Source organism: Pipra filicauda, unplaced genomic scaffold (genome assembly GCF_003945595.2).
Source record: "Pipra filicauda isolate LSUMZ 115617 unplaced genomic scaffold, ASM394559v2 scaffold57_size4234018_pilon, whole genome shotgun sequence".
Lineage (NCBI taxonomy): Eukaryota > Metazoa > Chordata > Aves > Passeriformes > Pipridae > Pipra > Pipra filicauda.
The window spans coordinates 2179850-2201759 of NW_024104731.1; the positions used below are offsets into that span (position 1 = coordinate 2179850).

The window sequence follows — 21910 nt, forward strand, 5'->3', positions numbered from 1 at the left end:
TTGGCACATGAACTCGAAATCACCTAATCTTAGTTTTTAATAGGAAATTATGAATTATCCTCAATATACGCGCTGAACTTTACAATAAAGGAAAATTCCTAATGTAGATTGTAGTACCCATGATCCTGCAAACTGAACTGCTGATTTAAGATTTCCTATTTTCCATGATATACTTATTACAGTATAATGGCATTTTGAACATATTTAATATTTAACTGTTTTTTTCAGTGATAAAAATAAAAGAAGAACAAAAACAGTGAAGAAAACATTGGAACCAAAGTGGAATCAGACATTTATTTATTCTCCAGTTCATCGGAGAGAGTTTAGAGAACGAATGTTAGAAATCACTCTTTGGGACCAAGCACGAGTTCGAGAGGAAGAAAGTGAATTTTTAGGAGAGGTATACAAGTATTGGTATTTACTATGGAAATACAGTTGCTCACATACTCATGTATAGATACAGTATTTTTGAAAAAGTTACTGACTATGCAAAGCAAAATTGTTTTATTGTTATATTTTTCTTTCTTTCACTTAGTAGTAAACAAATAGTGATCTTGCACTTATCACATACTACTGATATGAGATTCTTTTTGTGTTTGTTCTGTTTTAGTGACAGCATGAACATGGTTTCTCAGTTCTAGTTGTTCATTAAAATCTATATTAGCCATAGTTGTATTTTACCAAAATTTTGGTATGTCTCTCACTAACTTGCTACAAGATATCTAAATGCTGTAAAGGCTGTCATAAGGTAACAAAGGTTTTGTGAAAGGTTTTTGTTGTATTTGGTGTTGTAAAAGGCACAGGAGCTTCTTTCATATTAAATGCAAGACTTTTACATAACTTCAGACAAACTCCTTAACAGTAAGAGAATAATAGAATAACATTTAGGAATATACCTACTTTAAAATATTCCATCATGTAATGCTTTCCTTCATTTTTTCCATTCTTTCTTTTTTAGATTCTTATTGAGTTAGAAACAGCATTACTAGATGATGAACCTCACTGGTACAAACTTCAAACACACGATGTCTCTTCATTGCCACTTCCCCATCCCTCTCCATATTTGCCACGCAGACAACTCCATGGCGAGAGCCCCACTCGGAGGTTACAAAGTAGGTTGTTAGTTTTACACTGTGTATAGTTAATTTGAATCAATGTGTAATGAAGTATATTAAATTCTTGCAGATGGAGAAGTGACAGAATTTTCATGTTAATTTATAACTATTATGAATTAGGTGATATATGATTACTAATGAGAGTGTGACATGCTACAAATGGTAATATTGACCACTGTGCAATACACCAGTTTTTTCTTATGAGACAACTCAGTTCAGATCCTCAGCTTGAGTAAATTATCTTGGTCTTTTGCAATGTGCTCTTTTTATCATGAAGTCCTATCTTCTATATTATGTTCATCATTTCACTGTTTAACCTAAAGTGAATGTTCAGGACCTCTCTCTTTACCTCATACTTCTTAAAGTGACCTGTATATAGCATCATATGTAGCTAAATTAATATCATGCATTGCTTTGAAGCTATTTTACGTTCACAAATAGAATTTCTTTTAAAATTCTATTTTGTAGATTTTGTTATACTCAATCCAGAGTAATTTGAAGGTATCAGTAGATATTTTGAAAATAGAGTATATACAATATGCTATTTAAAATAGATACATAAGAATAAGACAGTTAATGGTAAAAATCTGTTTCTTTAATATTTAATTGTTTCTCTAGTTTGACTGTTCAGTACTGTCAGTGATTTAAAACTGTTCTTCACTGAATTGACTTTATAAAACACCAGTTAGCAGTTATATAAAAATACCCAAGAAGCCAAATCAACCAACCAACCAAAAAAAGACCCCCAAAACAGCAAACCAGAACAAAAAAACCCACTACCACCACCCAAAACAATCCCCAAAACACCAACACAAAACTCAACTCCCTTAAAAAAAAACCCCAACCGTAGAAGAACCTCAACTAACCAAAAACAGTTCCTAAGAATTATTTGGGGTTTCTTTGAGTATGTGAGTTTGTGTGCAGGTTTCACACAAACTCACAGAAGCACATGCCTGTGCAGTCACTTAAACAAGGTTGGATATTTCGTATGTTCCATGTGGGGTCTTCATTAAATAATGCATTTTATATAAGTTTTTCAAACAGTTGATCTGTTTTACTTCTGTGTGCTGGATGGTGAGAAGGATTAAAATGCTCCATATCGTAATATTCTGAGATAGACACATTATCAGAGACTTACATTGCGTAACCTTGAAGTTGTAAGATTATACTTGTCCACAAAAGGAGGAAAGAAGTGATAGTTAAAAGGTAAGGAGGTCTATTGCAATTCAGTTCTCTTCAGTCTTCTTGTACACCATGACTGTTTCAGCAAAGTTTTTAAATTTTTTTTCATGGTTTCTGCCATCTTTTAAGACATTTTAGGAAGTTAAATTTTCCATGTAAAATGACTTTTACAGACCAACTGGACATTTCTGTTTGTATGTGAAGTTAGTGAAATTCTGGTTTTCATGAAATATTCAGCCCTTCAAACAAACCCTGTTTGTCTATCACGCTTCATGTGTGCAATAAATAACTGCCATCAAGAATGAATAAAACAGTAACTGCTTTATTTTTGAGCATATTTTAGTACTGCTTGACTAAAGATCTGTTCAATGATATTGATTCAAAATTTGAAAGTCAGTCAGTTTTTTTTAAAAGTAATACTAATATATACTAATGCTAATAAATATTAATAATAATAATGTACTCAACTGAACAATCTTATATGCCTGTCTGGAAATGTAGATGAAAGGAATTAACAAAACTTCTGGTTTGGTGAAACACTAAGGTTTGGTATAGATGTCTTGCTTTTCCATGAAGATGATTTAACCTGACTGTTTCCAGGGCACTAGTTCGACAACCTGGGGCTCTAAAAACTTCAGCCGAATAAGCAATTTCAGATGTTCACTGGGATTGCTGGGGAATTCACATTCTCCCACACTAAATTATTCTATGTCCATTTGTGCTGAGATTGAGATCCGATAAAGGATTTTCTCTAGTGGTCTGGGAATATATTCATGTCTTAAATCCTTGTGTGTCATAAATAATTTTCAGTTTAAACAGATAGTTTTAAATGTACAGAACATGGTCTTCTGGAATTAAAATTTCTTCCTTCTGGGGACTGGAAAGACACACAATAGGAAATTTAGCATCTGGTCTGAGTTCTGCAATGGCAGCAGAATCCATTTAGCAATTAAAAATACAATTTTATTTTACTTTTTTTTATTGCTGTCATGGTTTGAGAGCCTCAAAAAATCTAATTCTCTAGTCAAAGCCCCCTCCCCCATCTCAACCTAGTATAAGATCTGTTTTTTCCAGACAAAACACGAGACTCAGAATGGGGAAAAGGGAATATATTACAATGACTGTACAAATAAATATTATAATACATTATACACACGATCACAACTATCTCTACCATGACATAAGTATTTACAATGGATCAGATCTCTTCTCCCCTCCAAATAAAAGTCCAGGAGGGAAGAAGGACAGATCCCTTCTTCAGAGCAGCAATGTCTCTAAGGCAGCAGGTCTCTCTGTCTCTATGCAGCAGCCGTAACTGGATTGTTGTAGCTGGATCTCTTCTCAATACACACAAGGGGGTCTCCAAGCCCCTTGGCCCGTCGTCTCCAAACAAGGGTCTTTCAAGACACAAGGGGGTCTCCTTTCACCCCTCTTGACTCTCCTTCGACTCCAAGCGAAGGCCTCACCTGTGGACTGCCAGCAGGGACAAAACTCGCTTCACCACAGGCCTATCACGAAATGCAGGGGCATCTTCGTGAAAGTCCCTTCCTCAGGGGAGTCCACCCCTGAGTCAGAACATCTTGGGCAGCATTCAGTTGAAAGGCTTTGCCTCAAGAGTTCTACCAGAGCTCCTGTGCTCTGTCTCAGGTTGCCAGGCTTGTCAGCAGCAGCGAGGGGGGGCCAAGGTCAACCCCCCACATTCCTTCTCCGTCCCGGTCCAGCTTCAGGATGTCTTTGAGCTTCTCAGCTCCTCTCTCTCTGGTGCTACAGCACTCCAAGGCTCCTCTCCTTAATAGGAGTCCATCCTTTCTCGGAGGTCTCAGAGGGGTATGAGGTTTTATTCCAGTTCTTACCCCAACTCTGTCTCTCTGCTGCTGTCTCTCTTTCTCGGCTCTCCTTCCAGGAGTTCTCTCTCTTGCTGCATGCCGTTTGCTGTTTGGTTCAGTTCTTATCTGTCCTGCTCTTAGCCACAGTCTCTGGATGCTGCTTCTCTGCTTCTGCTCTGTCTCTGCTCACTCACGGTGGAGAAAACTTTCTTAGCTCTCAGCTGCAGGCACCTAGCCCAGCTTTATGCTGTTCCAGGTCCCCGCAACCCCCCGCTGGGGGCTGGGGGGGGCCCAGCCCCCAGTGGGGCTGCTGCTGTCTCTCCTCGTGGCTCCTACAATATGGCTGGTTCTCCTACCACCAAACTACAACTAACCTTCTCTTCTGTTTGCTTGTGGTATGTTTATATTTCGCAGAAGCGCTCATTGGATAAAATTTCCAAACTTCCAGGGTCACCACCCCCTGGGGCTTTACCATTTTATAACTGTTTCCCCCTACCACAATTGCTATCACACCTCTGAAATGGAAATAAAATTACTTCTTGGTGTTCAAAGAGATGGTGGAACATCCTACTGGAGAGATCCAGTGCTCAATTAGACAAGGTTCTAAGCAATTCAATGTAAGTTAGCCGAGCCTGAAACAGGCATTGCACCAGATGGCCTCCAAAAGGCTCTTCCCAATCTAAATGTCATCACCAGGGCACTGGTGAAGGGCAGACAGCATATCTTATGACTGTTTGCCTTCACTATGTAAAATATTTATACTATATTAATAACACGTAGCAGTCTGGTTTTTTTACTTTTTTTGGGGGGGGGGGGTTCAAAAGAGTATTAAGTTAAACAATATATTAGTTCCTCATGTCTGTAGATGTTTTTGTATCTTTAAATAACACTCTTGTACATGATGAAACAGAAAATGTTATCCAGTGGTACATTATGACAATGCGAAAAAAATTTCCAGAATGAAAACAAGGCTTGTCTAGCATGTTTGTTTATGTTTTTCAATGCACATCTTAGAAAACATACTGGGCTGTTAATACAGTAGACTGATTTCAATTTCTGGAGCCACAAAATCTGAGCAGTTCAGTCCTCCTACCTTTTGTTCATTTCTGTGATGCCTCTATACGTAGAATTAGTGAGTACAATATGAAGTACTTTATTGAATGCCCCCCAAAATTGTTAGTGTGAGAAATGACAAGAGATATTTTGAATTACAAGGTTGTTTGTTGTTAGTATAAATGCACATCTACACATCTAAGCTTTCTTCATGATTGCCAAGTAGCGATAAACACATATGTTTGAAGACAATACTTAAATGTTATTCTCTAAAGGTAGTTTAAAAGAACCACGTACACTTACTGCTTACTTCTATTCTCTTTTTAATATCACTAAATTGTAGTGTTTCTGAAGAAGAGCAGACTGTCAGCCCTGAAGAGTGAAGTCCTATTTACAGATTGCCAGTAGCAAAGTGCAAGCTTCCCACACAGCCCCATATGCCATTTTTTTTGGAACTAGCTTCCAGAGACAGTAGCTTAGTTTCTACATATATTTATCTCTCAATATCTTTGAGTGGGCGGTGTGTTGTACAGACTGATAGTCAGCCGTCCACCTTCTCTTGCTCAGTCCTCTGATCCATACGGTCCATTAACTTCCTGGCGATGAAGGATCATTACCATACTTTTTCCTTTGTGTTTTTCGAGACATCTACTTAGAAACTGGAACTAATATAGAACATAGGATTATGATTTACTAGGTCTTTCAGCTAATTATATTTCAGATTTTCATAAACTGACGATGTTTATCCAATGAGTATATTTTAAGCTTTTTCTTATGTGAAATGTGTTGGACTTTTGAACTGAATTTTTAAAATTACTTCATTTTCTCTAACACTTAGTATAAAATCAGATATACATTAAGAATTCTGGACAACATTAACTAGAGTTACAAACAAAGCGAAGTGCTTTTTATATTGCTTCTGAAAAAAGATTGTAAACAGCAAATAAAAAATAACTTTAAAGAATATTTAGGAATTCCCATTGTTAGTAGATTACTTTTCCATCTTACATTAGGTAAGAATCTTAATACAGACTACGTGGAAAACTGAATGTGGTTTCGAAGTTGTGTTCATAGTCGTTGGAACACTGGGATGGAAGTTATTTTTACTATTTCTATTTATTGAGAACTGATACAGAAATCAAACAGGGATTATACCATGAGTTTGCAAATCAAAAATTGCTTCCTCTCAAAGTAGCCCAGTATATAAAGATATACATCAAATTGTATCTGAGACATTTTTATTCAGTCTTTTACAGCTATGTCCACGTAATATGAGCATTTGTGCACTATGAGCTGGTATCGAGTTATTGTTGAATACAGTTATTGTGTATTTTCAAGAACAGTTTTTAGTTTTACATTGACTCTGAATTAGTTTTGGAAGCAGATTTCCTTTTACTCCAGTGCTTTAAGAATTTCCTAATTACTTAGGTTTGAAAAGTAACTTCTGCTAGTTTTCTAAGTTGGATTTTGCAGCTTTAAAACCAAGCTGTTTGAATTATTGATCTGCAGACCACAGCAAGTGGGTGTGCAGTGTGGGTAACAGCTAAATGCACCAGGAGAAGAAATGTGCATATAGCAGTAAATCCAGACATTTTCAGATCTCTTGTTGCAGCATAGGTATGTGCAGCAGTTGAAGGAGAGCTTTTAATTACAGTGAGAAGGCACAGTATGGTTTGAAAAAGAAAAGTGAAGTTTTATATTTTGAGCGTCCTCAGTAAGGGAAAAGTAATAAAACTATGGGAGATAAACTGCTGAAAACAAGATCTAAGAAATTTTAGAAATTATATATTTGGAAATCAACATATAGAAGTCCAAAATGGTGGATCAAATTTCAAGAACTGAAAACCAGCCAAATCAATCAGAATTAAAATTATGTAAATAAACAGATTGCAGAGTAGCTTTATTTTAAAGGGAATTTGACTTCCATTACTTTTAGAATGAAATTCATCAATGACTCCATTCACTGAGTTTCATGATTCTTCAGGCACATAAAATAATCTGGAGGAAGAGAAATTACAGTAACAAGTATATTATCTCTGGGGAAAAAAAATTAAGTATATTATGTTCTACAAAAAACCTGCATACGGTGTGCAAAAGAACTATATACAACATTTATTTTCCAAATTTTATTTATTTTTTCAGATGGGAATAAAAAGAAATCTATAATGCAGAAACAAAGTGTTTTGAATCACATGGAAAATTTTGTCATCTTCTTTCAGCTTTGTACATTCTCCCCAGTCAGATTGCAGTTTCTGGGGCAATGTTGAGACTTTAACATGATAAAAAATATTACATCTAACTAGAATAAAAGCAAACTGATAGACTGAATTCACAAATAAAGAACCTCATAGCTTATTAATTTTTGAAAAACATTTTTAGATTGACCTGTCATTGCTAATGCTGAGGGGTTTTTTTAATGTTCTGTGGCTGTACCACCAAACCAAAGAGGAGTTGAGTATTATAACTTAATTCAAGCCCTCTCTTCCATTATTTAAATGGTAAAATTGCCAAGTCTATATTATAGAACATCAAGATGTACACTTAGTAGTACCAAAATCATGGAAGTTTAACAATAATTAATTCCAAATATATCTGAAACATTATCCTGTGAAACCTGAGCCCCTGTGAAATGATGCCCAATCTTCTTCAATGAAAGCTGTTTACTTCCTTGGAGGTCTGTGGAGTCTCATTTTACTGTAGAATTGTGATTTTGCTGTCTCAGCAATTTCCTTTTAGGTTGTTGTGAATTTGGTAAGTCAGTGTGATAATTTTCAATGTCACTGAACATTACTTGAGGAAATTATAATTATGCTATTTACTAGTAGGTAAGTGAATTGTACTTAATGGAAACATGCATCAGTGACTTTTTTCAAATTATTATATGGAGCATTTTATGGTCGGTGGCACAGACTATGAATGATTAACTTTTACCCTAGAGAGCAAGAATAACACTTATTTTTCTCTTTCATGCTTCTTCTTTAAAATTTCTTTTTCTTTTATAGAGCACAGGCCTTGGGCATGTTGTCTTTGTTTGCATGCATTGATCTTTTTTGTTAACAGAATATGGATATATATACCAGTATTGCATTTATTTATTTATTTATTGTACCTCTATGGTTTATTAAATACTTTAATTAAAAGGTATTTAACATGATACAGGGGTGTCTAAAAAGGCCTTAAACAATAAAAAATTTTTCTTTCTCTAATAAAAGAAACTCAAGGTGTTAATTTATTAAATTGTAATTAAACTGCAAAAATACTTAAAAACCTATTTTGAAGAAGTTTAAGGGAATTTGATTATTACAATATTGCTCTGATTACTTGATAGAATCATGTTATTATACTACTCTTCTGTCATGTAATGATGACAGAAAACAATGTTCTTTCAACAAAGAACTCAGTGCACAGAGTAAAGTAACCTTGCTAAGCAATTAATAAATAACAAGTTAATGACCTAGTTTCCTTTTTTAGGCTAAAGGTAATTTGTATATTTTTTTATTATGAAAGTATTATAAGCTATCATATAAAATGTGATAGTTTTAATGAAGTTTTCAAATGGTTTTGATGCTATTCCTACTTTTTTCTTTCTGTACTGTAACCATATAGAAACAAACATGGCTTCCTTGGTCTTCAATCCCATTAAAACCTCAGTATTTTTGTGCTCTTCCAGAAGCTCTACCTTTTACAGAACTTTCAAGCAGTTAAATTGAGAAAGTCCATAATTTTTAACTCTGTAAATAATTTCTAGACTGTGTTAATTGATTTTTTTAGGGGCGAGTGTGGCACACTTGAACCTTTGGTGACTTTCTGATGTTGTTGGGATAAACTAGGAAAATTCCCTAACTCCATTTTTCATCATTTTGTAACCAAATAAGAGTCAGTTTTTAATTAAATTCATAACTGGCAGAGAATAGTACCAAGGGATACGAATATTAAGAGAAGTTACAAGATAAAGATCACATCTAAAATGTAAATGATGCTGAAAAAACCTCCTATCATTCACTTCGAGATTATATTGCTGAATGGAATACTGGATCTGGGACATAAAAATTTATTACATTTATCAAGAAAAAATCTGTTAATACAAGAGTTAGAAATTGTAAGTAGTAGATGATTTAATGATGTGATCCACATATTAAAATAGTTAGTACCTAGATGTCAGAAAAAGTGTGACTTGCCAGAAGGTACTTAGTCATCCAGTGAATCCTTTAACAGCACCAGCTGGCAAGAAATTGAAATTTTCATTTTTCCCCGAACACTGTCATGTCTTATCATCTGAGGTGCATTATTTACTCACAGACTGTCACTCTTTTCTATTTAAGATGATGTCTTTGAGCTGTTCAACTACAAGGAATAAAAATATTCATAATGTCTTGCTAATGACAAGATACTATTAATGTTATTCTGACTTCCCAGCTTCTTCATATTACCTGATGAAAGTCATATTTACAAAATCTGCAAATGCAAAGTAGCAATTCACATTTCCATAATTGTTCAGATATTCAAATACTATTATTCTGTCCAGTTTAGAAAAACTGGTATGATTGTATGGAAAACTAAAATACAAAAACAGTCAGACTTAAGAAACGCAAACAATAAATCAGATGGTGCAAGTATTTGATCATTGAGAACACATCAGGACTCTTAAATTCAATGGTAACAATGGTATGCAGATAAGGTTTTTATGTATGTACATATTTACCAAATCAAGACCTAACTGGAGAGAACAGATTGACTTGAACAGCACTTCTGAGTCTGCTAAATTTAAAGTAGGATTCCTAACTACGTCTTGGGAAAGTTTTACTAATGCTGTGGTGACAACAGAACTGTGCAATAACTTTAAGGGTAGCAGTTCATACTGTATGCCTAGGTGAATATACATTTTGCCCTTAAAAAGTTAAATGCTTAGAGTAAAAATGTGCAGTTGTATTTCAGAATTGGAACTTACTGAAATAGCTCTGCTAGTCCTCTGTGACTGCTGAGTACAGTCGGTGATCCAGAAGTGATTGACATTTTTGTAGTTTAATTTCTCTTGTATGCTTGAGTTTTATTATTTTGAAGGAATGTGGCCTAAATATCAAAATTTTCAGCATCTGGCAGCAATTATAATGAAGTTTAAGGTTCTAATCATCCCTGTTACATGTATTGATTCATGTATTTTTTCCTGACACTACTTCATTTCAATATTTGTTTTCCAGATAAAGGCTTATATTCATATAATTCAGGTAAATTTTAAGCATGCCAGAAATGCTTATTGCTTCCATATGCGTGCAAATTATAATTTGATATTTTGTTGGTGTGCTTTTGCTACCTTTTGTGCACATGCTAAATTGCTTAAAAGTTCCTTGGCTTTTCTTGTCTGCTTTTCAGTAATAGGTCTTTTGTTGGCTTTCTTTCTCTATTCTTAACATCTCAGTATTGATACTGGAGCAGTATTGTAACACCATACTTGCTTTGCTTGCCTTTATTTTAGGTACAGCTATGGTAGGAAAACTGTAGTGAGCTTTATTAACTATACTAGGAATTTTGCTAGTTTGCTTAAGCTATTTTTAAAGGAACACTGTTATATTACAGCTGCTTGAGAACTAGTGTAAGTATTTTTAGATTGCAGACATGAGGTAAGTTAAGAACTGGCAAAATAAGTCTTTACACTGATACAAATTTCTACACTTTCATAGTGTTTTAAATTCCCCATTACAAATCCAGCTGAGAAGTTTGCCTTAATTAAATATAATTAATAATGTGCAGTTTTCACAAACTTAAATTTTGTAGTGCTTTTCATGTGGGACTTTTTGCAGATCCTGAAGTTTTAATTATTAGAATCTCTTTGAGAATTGGTTTAAGTAATTATCTTTTAGTTACGTTTAAAAAATGAAACACACATTGTTATGAAAATAGATTCATAATATGGTGGAAAGAAACAAAACCCCCACAGAGTAATGCTTTCTTGAGAACAGTACTAATAAAATCTGGTTTCCATTACATCTAACGTCAATCTCCCGTATTTCTTCCATTCCATTCTCTCCTGAAATTATCCCACATTCTCCTCATTTTTTTACAGTATCTTCACATGGGAAGAGACCAAGTTTGCTGTGGCATCTGTGTACTTGTGCTTTGTACTTGTGCAAAGTACACATCTGTGTACTTTGGATTAGAAACAAATTTTAGCTTGATAATGTTTCTTTTTAATTAAGGAGTTCTGATTTGTATCTCTCTCTTCTATCCAGCAATCATTTTCAAAGATCTGTAGGAACTTAATAGAATTTGGTATTTAAACTCCTCTGTCAATGTAGATGAAATTGATAAAAAAGTCCAAAACCCGCTATTATGTGCAGGAGGATAAAGTGACATATTCACGTGGAGACAGCAGGACTGCATTAGAAATTAGCTCACACTAAGAACCCTCGGGCACAGGCTGGATGAATATCAGAGAGCAAATTCTTAAGACAGTTGTGAGACTGATTTTGGGATTGCTTATATGTCAGCTTTGTACACAGAACAATTACAGGCAATGCTAAGGGACTTTAGGTGGTTGTGAAGGCCTTCTGCGAGCTTCAGGGAAGGAACTATAAGCATGCTTCACTACCCTTTGTTCTCCCAAGGAGTTTACACAACCTTGAAAAAAAGCTTCCTGCATTGTAAGGGACCGGATCTCCAGCTTGGGAGCTCAGTCTGCTGTCTTCTTCCTTTTAGTTTTATTTTCTTTTCCTCCACAAGGAAAAATAGAGAATTCCTGAGCCATAAATAACTGGCACTTCCTTCTGTATTTAAGCTGACTCACCTTAATTTTATTTCTCATTCTATCCTCTGTCCTAGTCCATTCTATATTGGTTGGTCCTATGGTTTTAGCAGAGTTTTGAACCTTATGCACTGGTCTTCTCTTGAGGCCTGTAACAGACATATCAATGGGCAATATATGAAGTACAGAAGGTATTATATCTTGCATTATTACCTCTGTATATTAATAATAGAGTGAAGCAAAACTCTGTGCCAACTTTAGTTGTCATGTAGAAGGCAGAGGGTATTTTGAAACCCTTCACATTTTGGTTGCTTTGCAAGAAAATATTTGTTTGAATATTGTTTCATTCATCTGGGAGAGTTCCAACTATTTAGAATGTTGTTATGGATATAAATGTGATTCTGAGGAAATAGAATAGAATATTTCCTTTGGCAGGGGCCTACAATGATCATCTAGTTCAACTACCTGACCACTCCAGTACTGACCATATGTTAAAGCGTGCCATTAAATGCATTGTTTAAATTTCTATTAACTTTCATGGCCACCAACACTGCAGCCCATGAAAAGTTAACACAAAAAAAAAAATATTTAATTCATAAAATTGAAAGAAACACCTCGTTGTTTTCTTTATATTATTGCTAGCCATGAAGATGAAAAATGGAAATGTTTTTATACTAAGAAACTACTGTATTATAAATCCTTTTTCTGCCTAGTAGAAAGTAAAAATGTAAATGGTAAAATAGTAAAAACTTAAACAGAAAGTACTTGCTAAATGGAAACTGAAAATAATGGTCCTAATGGGTTTTAGGTGGTGGGGTTTTTCCCCAGGTCTGCAATGGAAGCTCCAGTGAAAGTGCTGTAGGCTTCCAGTCCTACTGTGTTCATGTTCTTGCAGAGTTGTGCTGGTGGGGATGGTGGCATGAGCAGCATCGTAGGGAAGGAGTAGGTAGGTGTGGATGGGCAGGAGGATCCTGAGCGTTGTCAAGGTCTGATGAGTTGGTTTTCCATTGCCCCTGGAAAAATTTTATTGATAGTTGAACGTTATTAAACCGAAACCTCCTAAAGTGAATAAGAATATATCTTTTGATTTCACTGGGCCTGGGGTTATGCTGAATTAAGACATTTTTATGAGGGTTACAGTAGCTAATCATACAGCATGGGGTCTATTTTGCCTTCAGTCTGTAACTGTAATAACTGTTAATCCTGGTGGAAGGAGTTCAGAAGTCCGTATTTACCATCTGTTACCGCCCAGCTATCAGACAAAAGGGTAATAATACCTCCAATACAGTTTCATTAATAAGCTAAATACCAATAGAATGGCAGTGAGACTTAATGCCATTTCTCATGTTTAAAATCCATCAAAGAAAAAGTTAATTATATGCAAACCATTGGCACCCATGCATTTATTTGATGCATCTAGTGTCCTGAGTGTTACATGCTTAAGCTTTTTACTGAACTTTGAATTTATGTTAGAATGGATTTGAATACCCTATTTTATAATATATATGTCAAACAGTTTAAGATATACACTAAAATGCTAAATAAGAATTTCATTCTCTATATTAATTTGGATTAATTTGTGAGATGCTTCATTGTCACATTTCCCAGAAAAAATATGAATTGCTCTTTCTCATTTTTGTGATCAGTGATTCAAATTACTTAGATAATAAAGTAGTATTTTGAAAAGACATGGCTAAGGTGGGACTGATGCCTAGATCTTCAAATTTACATTGTCAATATGTTAAAAAGAAAATTACCTTCTAAAATTAATATACAGCAGATGAAATTACTTTTGCAAAAATTATAAGAAATATTAAACTAAGCTGCCAGCAATTATGTTGACATTTCAAATACTACGTTCAATAAAAGATTCTGACCTCTGCCCATTCTAGTTTGTTCCATTTCTGAAGTTAATGGAAGATGTTTTAAATAAATATAATTTGATTCCTTTGCAGAACTTATATATTCCAGACAGTAGTTCTTGACATTACATATTTAATTGACATGCTTTCCTTCCTGTGTCCTTCCTGAAAACATTGATTTCCAATGATAAAACCAAGTAATTAGTTCTGCTTTGAATTTTTTCTGACTTCTTTACTATCATTTAAATTTACATTTGTAAAGAAATGGGAAATATTCCTTAAACATGATTATCATTTTTCAGTCGGTTTATCTGTTAGTAGTTAGAGTTGGGTAAAGTAGCTTGGGGAGATAGAAGAGATGGTGTGAACGAGCTTCATATGTCATCTTACAGATGAAGTTTTCATATTTAAGCAATGTCAGCTATTACTAGAGACTCTCCTCTTTGCAGTAAAAAATACAGTTTGGGAAAGTGCTGAAATTTGATTCTTCCCTTGTTTTTATTCTTCCTCTACTCCCATCCTTTGGCACATCTCAGTCCTGGGCCATTCACTTTCCCCATGCCCCATGCCCCATTCCCTTCTTCCTGAAGCTTGGATGGGAATAAAGATAGAAGTCTGTACTTAAAAAGAGAAAAGGATCTCTAGATCCTGGACGATTATTTAGAGCTGAGTATTAGGAGATTCTGGAGCAGATGGATCTCACTTGGGGAGACAGAGAGAGAGAGAGAGAGAGAGAGAGAGAGAGAGAGAGAGAGAAAGCAAGCCCTGTTTCTTATGCCTGTGGTCTGTTGAAGCTTCTTAATCTCTCTTTTCTGCCAGATGTATCCTGTGACTACAACAACATAATTTTAGCTACACAGCTGGGAAGTCTATAGCCCACTGTGACAACAGCTTGCTATTTTCATCCTCAAAGATGCAAATTTTTCCTTCAGAATACAGAATATTCTAAAAATATGTTTAAGCAGATGTGCTTAGCTGTAAATATAAACATAAATAAAAAGCAACCTCAGTTGTAATTAATTAGATTCATTCATAAGAATGAATTAGATGTTGAGTAAATGATATCCATTGAAATCACAGTTGATTCAGCCTTTTTACATCTTTCACGATACAAACCTTTCCAAGCATCCACGTGATGAGCATCAGCAAACTGTTCAGTTTCCCTCAGCTTCAGGTTCCACAGTCTTCTCTCCAACAGAACCTGAGTGTTGTTATTGGTATCTCTGCACAGCAGCCACAGACTCGCTGCCAGAGCAGGGTCAGGGGTTCCCGAGGACAAAATCACATTGCTTAGCACTCACTTTGGGGGCTTCTGCCCCCAAAGGCAGAAGCCTTTCAGACCCCAGCCAAATCCCAGCCAGCTGGTATGGCTCTTTTGCTTAGTGTTTGGTCACAAATATTGTCCTTTAATGACCTGCTTTTGAATCAGTGGCAAAGGAAAATGGAGACTAATCCTGCTTGCTCACTGGCTTGTATATCAGCACACAAGTAGAAGGCTTTGCTGAAAATGGCAGCAGGAACAGCATCACAGGTGGAATGGATGCTTTCTTTGGGAAGAAAGAAGGATTTTTATTGGGCCTCTGTAATACTATAATTAAGAAAATAATCAGAGGAGGTCAAAATCTTTTCCTTCACTCCTGCCCTCATCTTCTGGGTTTTCTTGAGGGCTAATGGTCATCATTTTCTTGTTAATTTTTTACAGAAAGACTTCCTGTTATTTCTTAACTCAAAGACACCTGTCCCCCACCCATTGTAGCATGGCTATTTCTAATATTTTTTAATAAATTGATCTAATAATTCTACCATATGAGAATTGCATGAGTTTACCTGTACTTATTTTAATTTCCTATTTATGAGGAAAGCACCAACCTTTACTACAATTGAATAACCACAATTAACATTTCTTTACTGAAATTGCATAGTGTACTGGCAGACAAGATTGTTCTCTAAGAATTAGCACATATCACACTTATACCATTTTTTAGTTGAATAGTTTTTAAACGGAGAAATTTTCCCTCAAAGAAATAGTCTGCAATCTAGTTAATAAATTCATACACCCACATCTTAATTGCTGAAATCACTTCCTATTTCTCATAAGGGACACAGAGGAACTAGAAAACATACAAACAAATACAGCAGGAACAATCAGAAATATGGAATGGTTTGCATATTCAAAGGAACAAAACAATGTTATTTCAGCTAAAAAAAAAAAAAGAGATGACTATAGGAAAATACAGAATGCTGATTCAAGTTTTCAGAATACAAAGGTTTAGAGGGCATTGTCTGAAATAATCTAATAGAAATAAAATACAGAAAAGTTGATTTCACACAATGCATAATTGAACTGCAGAATTTATTGACATAGCATATTACAGAGGCCAAGAAAATACTGTGACTCAAAAAGAAATTACATGAATTTGTGGAGAATGAGTAGATTACTTACTTATGGTAAAAAGCTTAGGAGAAGTCTCAGTTACCAGGATCCCTGCCTGCTAAAAGCTAGAAGGGTGCAACACAGAAATCTTTTTTCGTACAGTTCTTGTAAGCACATTCTTTCCGCTGAAGAAGGACCTTCCACTATCCCCTGGTGGGTAGACAAATGTTAGACAGTCTTACAAACAACAGCAGTTCTCCTAATTCAAATGATTTCTAACATTTCCTTAAATTGAAACCTTTTTATTTTTGTCAAAAATCCTCTTAGCGCTTGCTCTTCCAGTTTTTTATTGGGAAAAGGAGACTACAGATCCTTCTCTGCCAGTTACCCAGACAGAGCATTAGTACTGCTTTGTCCTGGGCTTCTTCAGGTTTATTCCCAGTTTTTACTTGTATTTATGTGTGTGTGTTTCAGAATAAATTGTGCTGTGCCAGGAATAAAAAAAATCTTGCACATGATTGAAATTGTGATGATAATTAAAGTTTCTACCTTCTAGTCTAACCTTCGAGTTACCTATTTTTAGATGACCAGAAAATTAGAATAGATGCACCATCTTGGTGAAGAACAGGGGTTTTTCATGTTTAAAACAAGCAAATGAATAATTAGAATTAGAATAATTAGAATTAGAATTCACATGCCAGTGCTTAATTCTAATCTCAGCAATCAATGCTGTTTAAAAGATACCACTGAAGACTGAAGTAAAATTAAGGTAAACACAAACTGATGCATATACTCATCCTACATTTTGGCTCTAATTGTGGTTGTGCAACCTACTTTCTCCAGCTAAGCTCTAGTTATTTTGGCAGGGGTACTCTTACAGAGCATCTAATAGTTTGCTTGTTTTTAATGGTGCACTATATGTGTGAAGCCGCCTGTTCTCCTGATAATCCTTGCTAAGACCTCAAAGAAAATCCTACATCTGTTTAATGTTATTGCTATTATTAATTTTTCTGTTATTCAAAGACTCTAGGGAGTGATGGTGCCATTATATGAAAACTTGAAAGATGAACAGTGTGAATCCAGTGTCTATATGGAATTAATACATATAGATATGAAGTACATGAAAATATTTCCTAAAAACAGTGTTGTGGAGATGTATTTCAGCATTTCATTTTATATTGTGTTAAAGATTTAGCTGAAAATAGTTGGTACAAACTAACACATTTGCAATAATGTAACATGAATAATTAACCTTATATGCTGATATTAATGATTCATTGTCTAGGATGAAATCTGTACATATTTATGTGTTATTGTCTAAGGATAGTTTTAACTTACAGGAAGACAAATATACATTTCTTTTTTTTTCCCCAGGATCCAAAAGAATCAGCGACAGTGAAGTCTCTGATTATGACTGTGATGATGGAATTGGTGTTGTTTCAGGTATTACTGTCTAAATTTACCTGTCTATGTTCAGTAGAAATATAACTTATTTATAATTTATTATGAATTTTATGTTTTTCTAGTGAATAATAAGTGGGACCTAAATGTATATTTTTTCAAGAGACAAAAATAAGTATTATGGGTAATATATATTAACCTCAAAAATTACTAACAAAGGGGAAAAAATCAGTGCGAATTTCCTTGTTGCTTTTATAAAATGAAAAAATAGCATAAAAGTACTGTTTTTATTAAATGCCTAGAAATGGTCATTTGATTAATAGGCACTAAGGCTTTCAGATTGCCTGTCCTCCCAAAAATAAGGGCTCCCATATTGCTGTTGATGAGTTAAATTAGAAATGTATCAACTTAACTTTGGAGCGTAATAATAATGGTAGGGAAAAAGGGGGATTGATGGATATATTTCTAGAGTGCCTACTGTGGCATCATTTTAAAGCTGTTATAATTTTCTTGTCCTGGAAAAAGGTACTGAGTTTTGCCAGGTGCTTGAACATTAGAGAGATTCTTTTGAAACATCTAGATTTAAAATTTTATGATTTGATAAACTCATATTTTGACAACTTGTAAAATTATGGTCTTTACAGTTCAGTGAATAAGTCTACTTCCCTTACCTGAGTTTCTGATGTACCTTTAGGATCTTTTAGCTTTTGCATTTTTACTGACAATTCTACACCTTAGTTGCATTTTAATTCAACCTGTCTGTGTGGTAGGAAAGTTTGATGATCTTTTTGGTTTTGAAATATTAATTTATTGCCTTTCTTTTTTTGTGCTGCTGTCTCTGTGTTTGCAAATCTTTTGGTTTATCTTTGTCTTATCTTCCACTCTCCTTATCATCCCTCTCTCATTTAAGGTTCCTCTACTCATTTGCAGACTCATCGCAATCTTAATTTAAATATATGCCTTCTTTGCATGAAGCCATTTGTCTCTCTTTGTTTTCTTTCTTTCTTATTTACCCCAGTTCTTTCATTTTGTATTTTCAGGTCTTATTTAACATGACACTTCACTTTGCTCTTTTTCTGTCTGCCATATAAATACTGTATTACATGAAGTATGTTTGCTAAGATCTGTTGAGTACTCTCAGTGATCCTTTCTGTAAAATTAATGCATATTCCAAGTATTGCACCTGTGAATTAAACTCTAGAAATCTTGAAGAAGAACAGGAATTCTGTTTTGGCTCCTCTTTAATTTACTTTTATTCATAATGGTTGACTAGATGTCTTTTAAAGTTCCCTTCCAATTCAAACCATTTTAATATTTAATCATCTCTTGGAAAAATTATTCACAGAAGCCATCCCTTCTTGTGGCTTGGATCAGCCTGCTTAGAAAAATGAAATAAATATCAGTCTCTTGTTTCTGTCAACAGGAAAGGCTTTTAAGAAACCAATGATAAATAGATTGAAAAACTTCTGTGTCTTTTTTTCTGGCTACACGTGTATTCTACACCAGCAACTGTCACAAAGGGTTTTGTGATATTACGTATTTAAAAAGAAATTTTTAGAAGAATTTAAAATAACTCTCTTCAAATATAATGTACATTCATCATAGGATCAGAAAGACTAGAACAGATCTATTATATTTCATCTTTGCTGGATTTAATCAGCACAGGATAGAAGAAGGAGCAGCATTAACAGTTCTGTGTTTGTCTTTAGATTGCTTATGCATAGCCCTCAAACCATTTAAAGCATTAGTTTTGGTGTCCTGAATAATAAACTTTGGCCCTCAAAGTTGTCTGTCACCAGCAGCTCTGTGTGGGTGTACATCAGCATTTCCACATGCCCTTTAGGATGCTCTTACGTGCTTACTGATAAAAGCAATACAATATATTTATATTGATTTTTGAAAAATTCCAGAGCACTTTACAAAACATTATTTAGGTTACAACACTAAATACAGTTCAGAAAAAAACAGGGTGGATTTTTGAGTGTGTTTTTTTTTTTTTCTTTCCAGTGTCCAAAATTGAACATTGGGCATTATAGTTAACAAGTTCAATGAATATGGACTATAATTTCTAAATAGTTTTCCTCCCGGATACTTCATAGTTTTATGTTGAACCTGCTGTAACCTACTGAGTACAAGAAACCCACTGAGTCTGACTTTATGAACAGAGACACGTATTGTCAAGATCATTTAATCATAAAATTCTCATCATTCTTGTAAGGCTAAAATATTGAGATATTAATGTTTAAAATTCAGTTCTACACCAATATCTCATTAGCATTCCAGTGTATTATGAAATGCTATTAATCTGAGATGTTTCAACAGATGAATTATGGGAGAATGTAAAGCAGTGAATTCTGTATAAACTGCATTGCAAATCTCTGTAGAGAAGAGCTTTACCAAGTAAAAGAATGAAGTCCACAGCCTTGAGATGAAATACATTTATAGTGATAAGTTTTTGTCATTATGCAAAAGATAGCAGTATGTTTCAGGAGCAAATAAGAATACAAATAAGATATTTATTCAGAGGATAGTTAGAACCAAGTAAATTAGAAAAAAACCAGTAACAATCAGTAAAGAAATTATTATTTCTGTGTTTGAAGAAGAATGAAAAGCAATTATCCATTTTTGTTTTACTTCTCAAAACACCTGAGGAGTCCTTTTTTTCAAAAGAATTCTTTCACTGTCAAGTTGCAGCCCTCCCTGCAGAGGAAACCAAAATCCTTTTCTCTACTTGCTAATAGTGTGAGCTGAATTTTATACTTGAATCTTGTTGATAATTGCTTCTCAAAGCAGATACAGAACACACAAACACTTTGGTTATAGCTTGGGATCAACTGCCTATAGAAAGACAGTGTTAGCACATAGAGTGTGTGACTTCTATCCTTACTAAAATATGGATTTCATTGTAGATCACTAGCTAACCTTAAATGAGAGCCTGCAGTGACCCAAAAGCCCAGTAACTACAGACATAAACACTCACAACCTTCTTCTTTTATTATATGTTAATACCCAATGTCCTGCTCTAAAATCTGTTCTTTCCAGGTTCTCCCTTGAGTTGAAAACAATAGTCTATGTGCCTCAAAAATCCCCCCCAAACTGGAAGGGAAGTTCAAGCCATGTTAAAATGGCTGACCCTCTAGGTCAATAGATCTTTAATCATTTTCCTTACTTTTAAATAAATTATGTATACGTTACTTTTATGCTCAGAGTTCTTAACACATTTTTATAATTCAGACCTGTAGTTTTAATTTTATCAGTTTTAAGAGAGAATATTAATATATTTGACTCAAAGTTTTTATCTACACAGTATGGATTTACTATGCAAATATTATGCTATGAAGGGTACATGTTCAAGCTTCTCCTTGCATTTTTAGTTTCATTTCTTAATGTATACTTTTTATTTTTACGTTTGTTCTCTTACTATTTGAATTTTTAACTTAGCATTTTTACTATTAAATAAAATCTTTAGTATCATTTCCTCAGCTGTCATCTTCCTCTTCAAACATCTAAATTCTCTCAATGTTTTTTTTAAAACTAGTTGAAACTAGTTTTAAATGATTTTTAAATATAAGCTATATCACTCTACTATGAAAGTAAAAATGTAATTTAATCAAAGTTTTATTTTCAGATTATTAGTAATTATCAGTAGCATTCTTTTGGAGTGAAGTTAAGCAAGTATGAGCTCAACATGTTAGTTTTTATTCTATCACAGTCCTAATGCCTACAGAGCAACAGACACATAATAGGCAACAGAAATGTGCAGTGAAGCTGCATTCCTATCAGAGATGCTCTTGATGGATACTTCTCACAGAAGGGCAAGCCTAGCTGGGATGAATTACAATCGTGGTGATGAGCACTTCTAAGAAGGAAATGCTACATGAAAAGACTGATAAATTCTAATCAACGGTGTGAGGAGGGCTAATCTGACTTGCGGGACACGTGAAAATATACATAGATGAGTACTTAACTAAGAAGGAACATCTGTATAGTAACTGGTAGTTTGGTTCCTTTTCCCCCCAGACTTTGCAAGTCTTACTGGGTATAGGGACAGGACTGAAAACACAGTAAGCTCTAGTTTATTACTGTGTGGGAATGCTCTTCCATACACCTTAATGATCAAAAGAATTGTCTCAAGTGTGATGGGCCTATAAATACCATCAGTGCTGTAGAGCTAAAAATACCTTTAAGGAACTGAGTTACTACAGAGGAAGTAACCAGTTGTTCCTACTGTAATATTGTTCCTTTAACTACACATTCATTTTTCCCACATTTGTAGAATAATATTATGATGCAAAAAAATTCCCCAAAGCCATGAATAATGTATCTTCAACTTATAGACTATTCAGATATTAATAATT

The 21910-nt window shown here is 34.5% G+C and overlaps 1 protein-coding gene across 38 annotated transcripts in view; it reads left to right on the forward strand.

The window, feature by feature from the left end:
• RIMS2 (regulating synaptic membrane exocytosis 2) overlaps nucleotides 1-21910 on the forward strand; it is a 458893-nt gene that overhangs the window by 265146 nt on the left and 171837 nt on the right. For 32 of the 38 annotated variants that reach the window (XM_039387621.1, XM_039387643.1, XM_027717656.2 and 29 more), the window contains 3 exons: nucleotides 229-400; nucleotides 959-1112; nucleotides 17526-17594. In XM_039387621.1, the coding sequence (XP_039243555.1) occupies nucleotides 229-400; nucleotides 959-1112; nucleotides 17526-17594 (395 nt within the window). Of the gene's footprint in view, nucleotides 1-228; nucleotides 401-958; nucleotides 1113-10374; nucleotides 10402-17525; nucleotides 17595-21910 lie in introns of all 38 variants that reach the window. The other 6 variants (XM_039387624.1, XM_039387618.1, XM_039387615.1 and 3 more) reach the window with 1 other exon arrangement.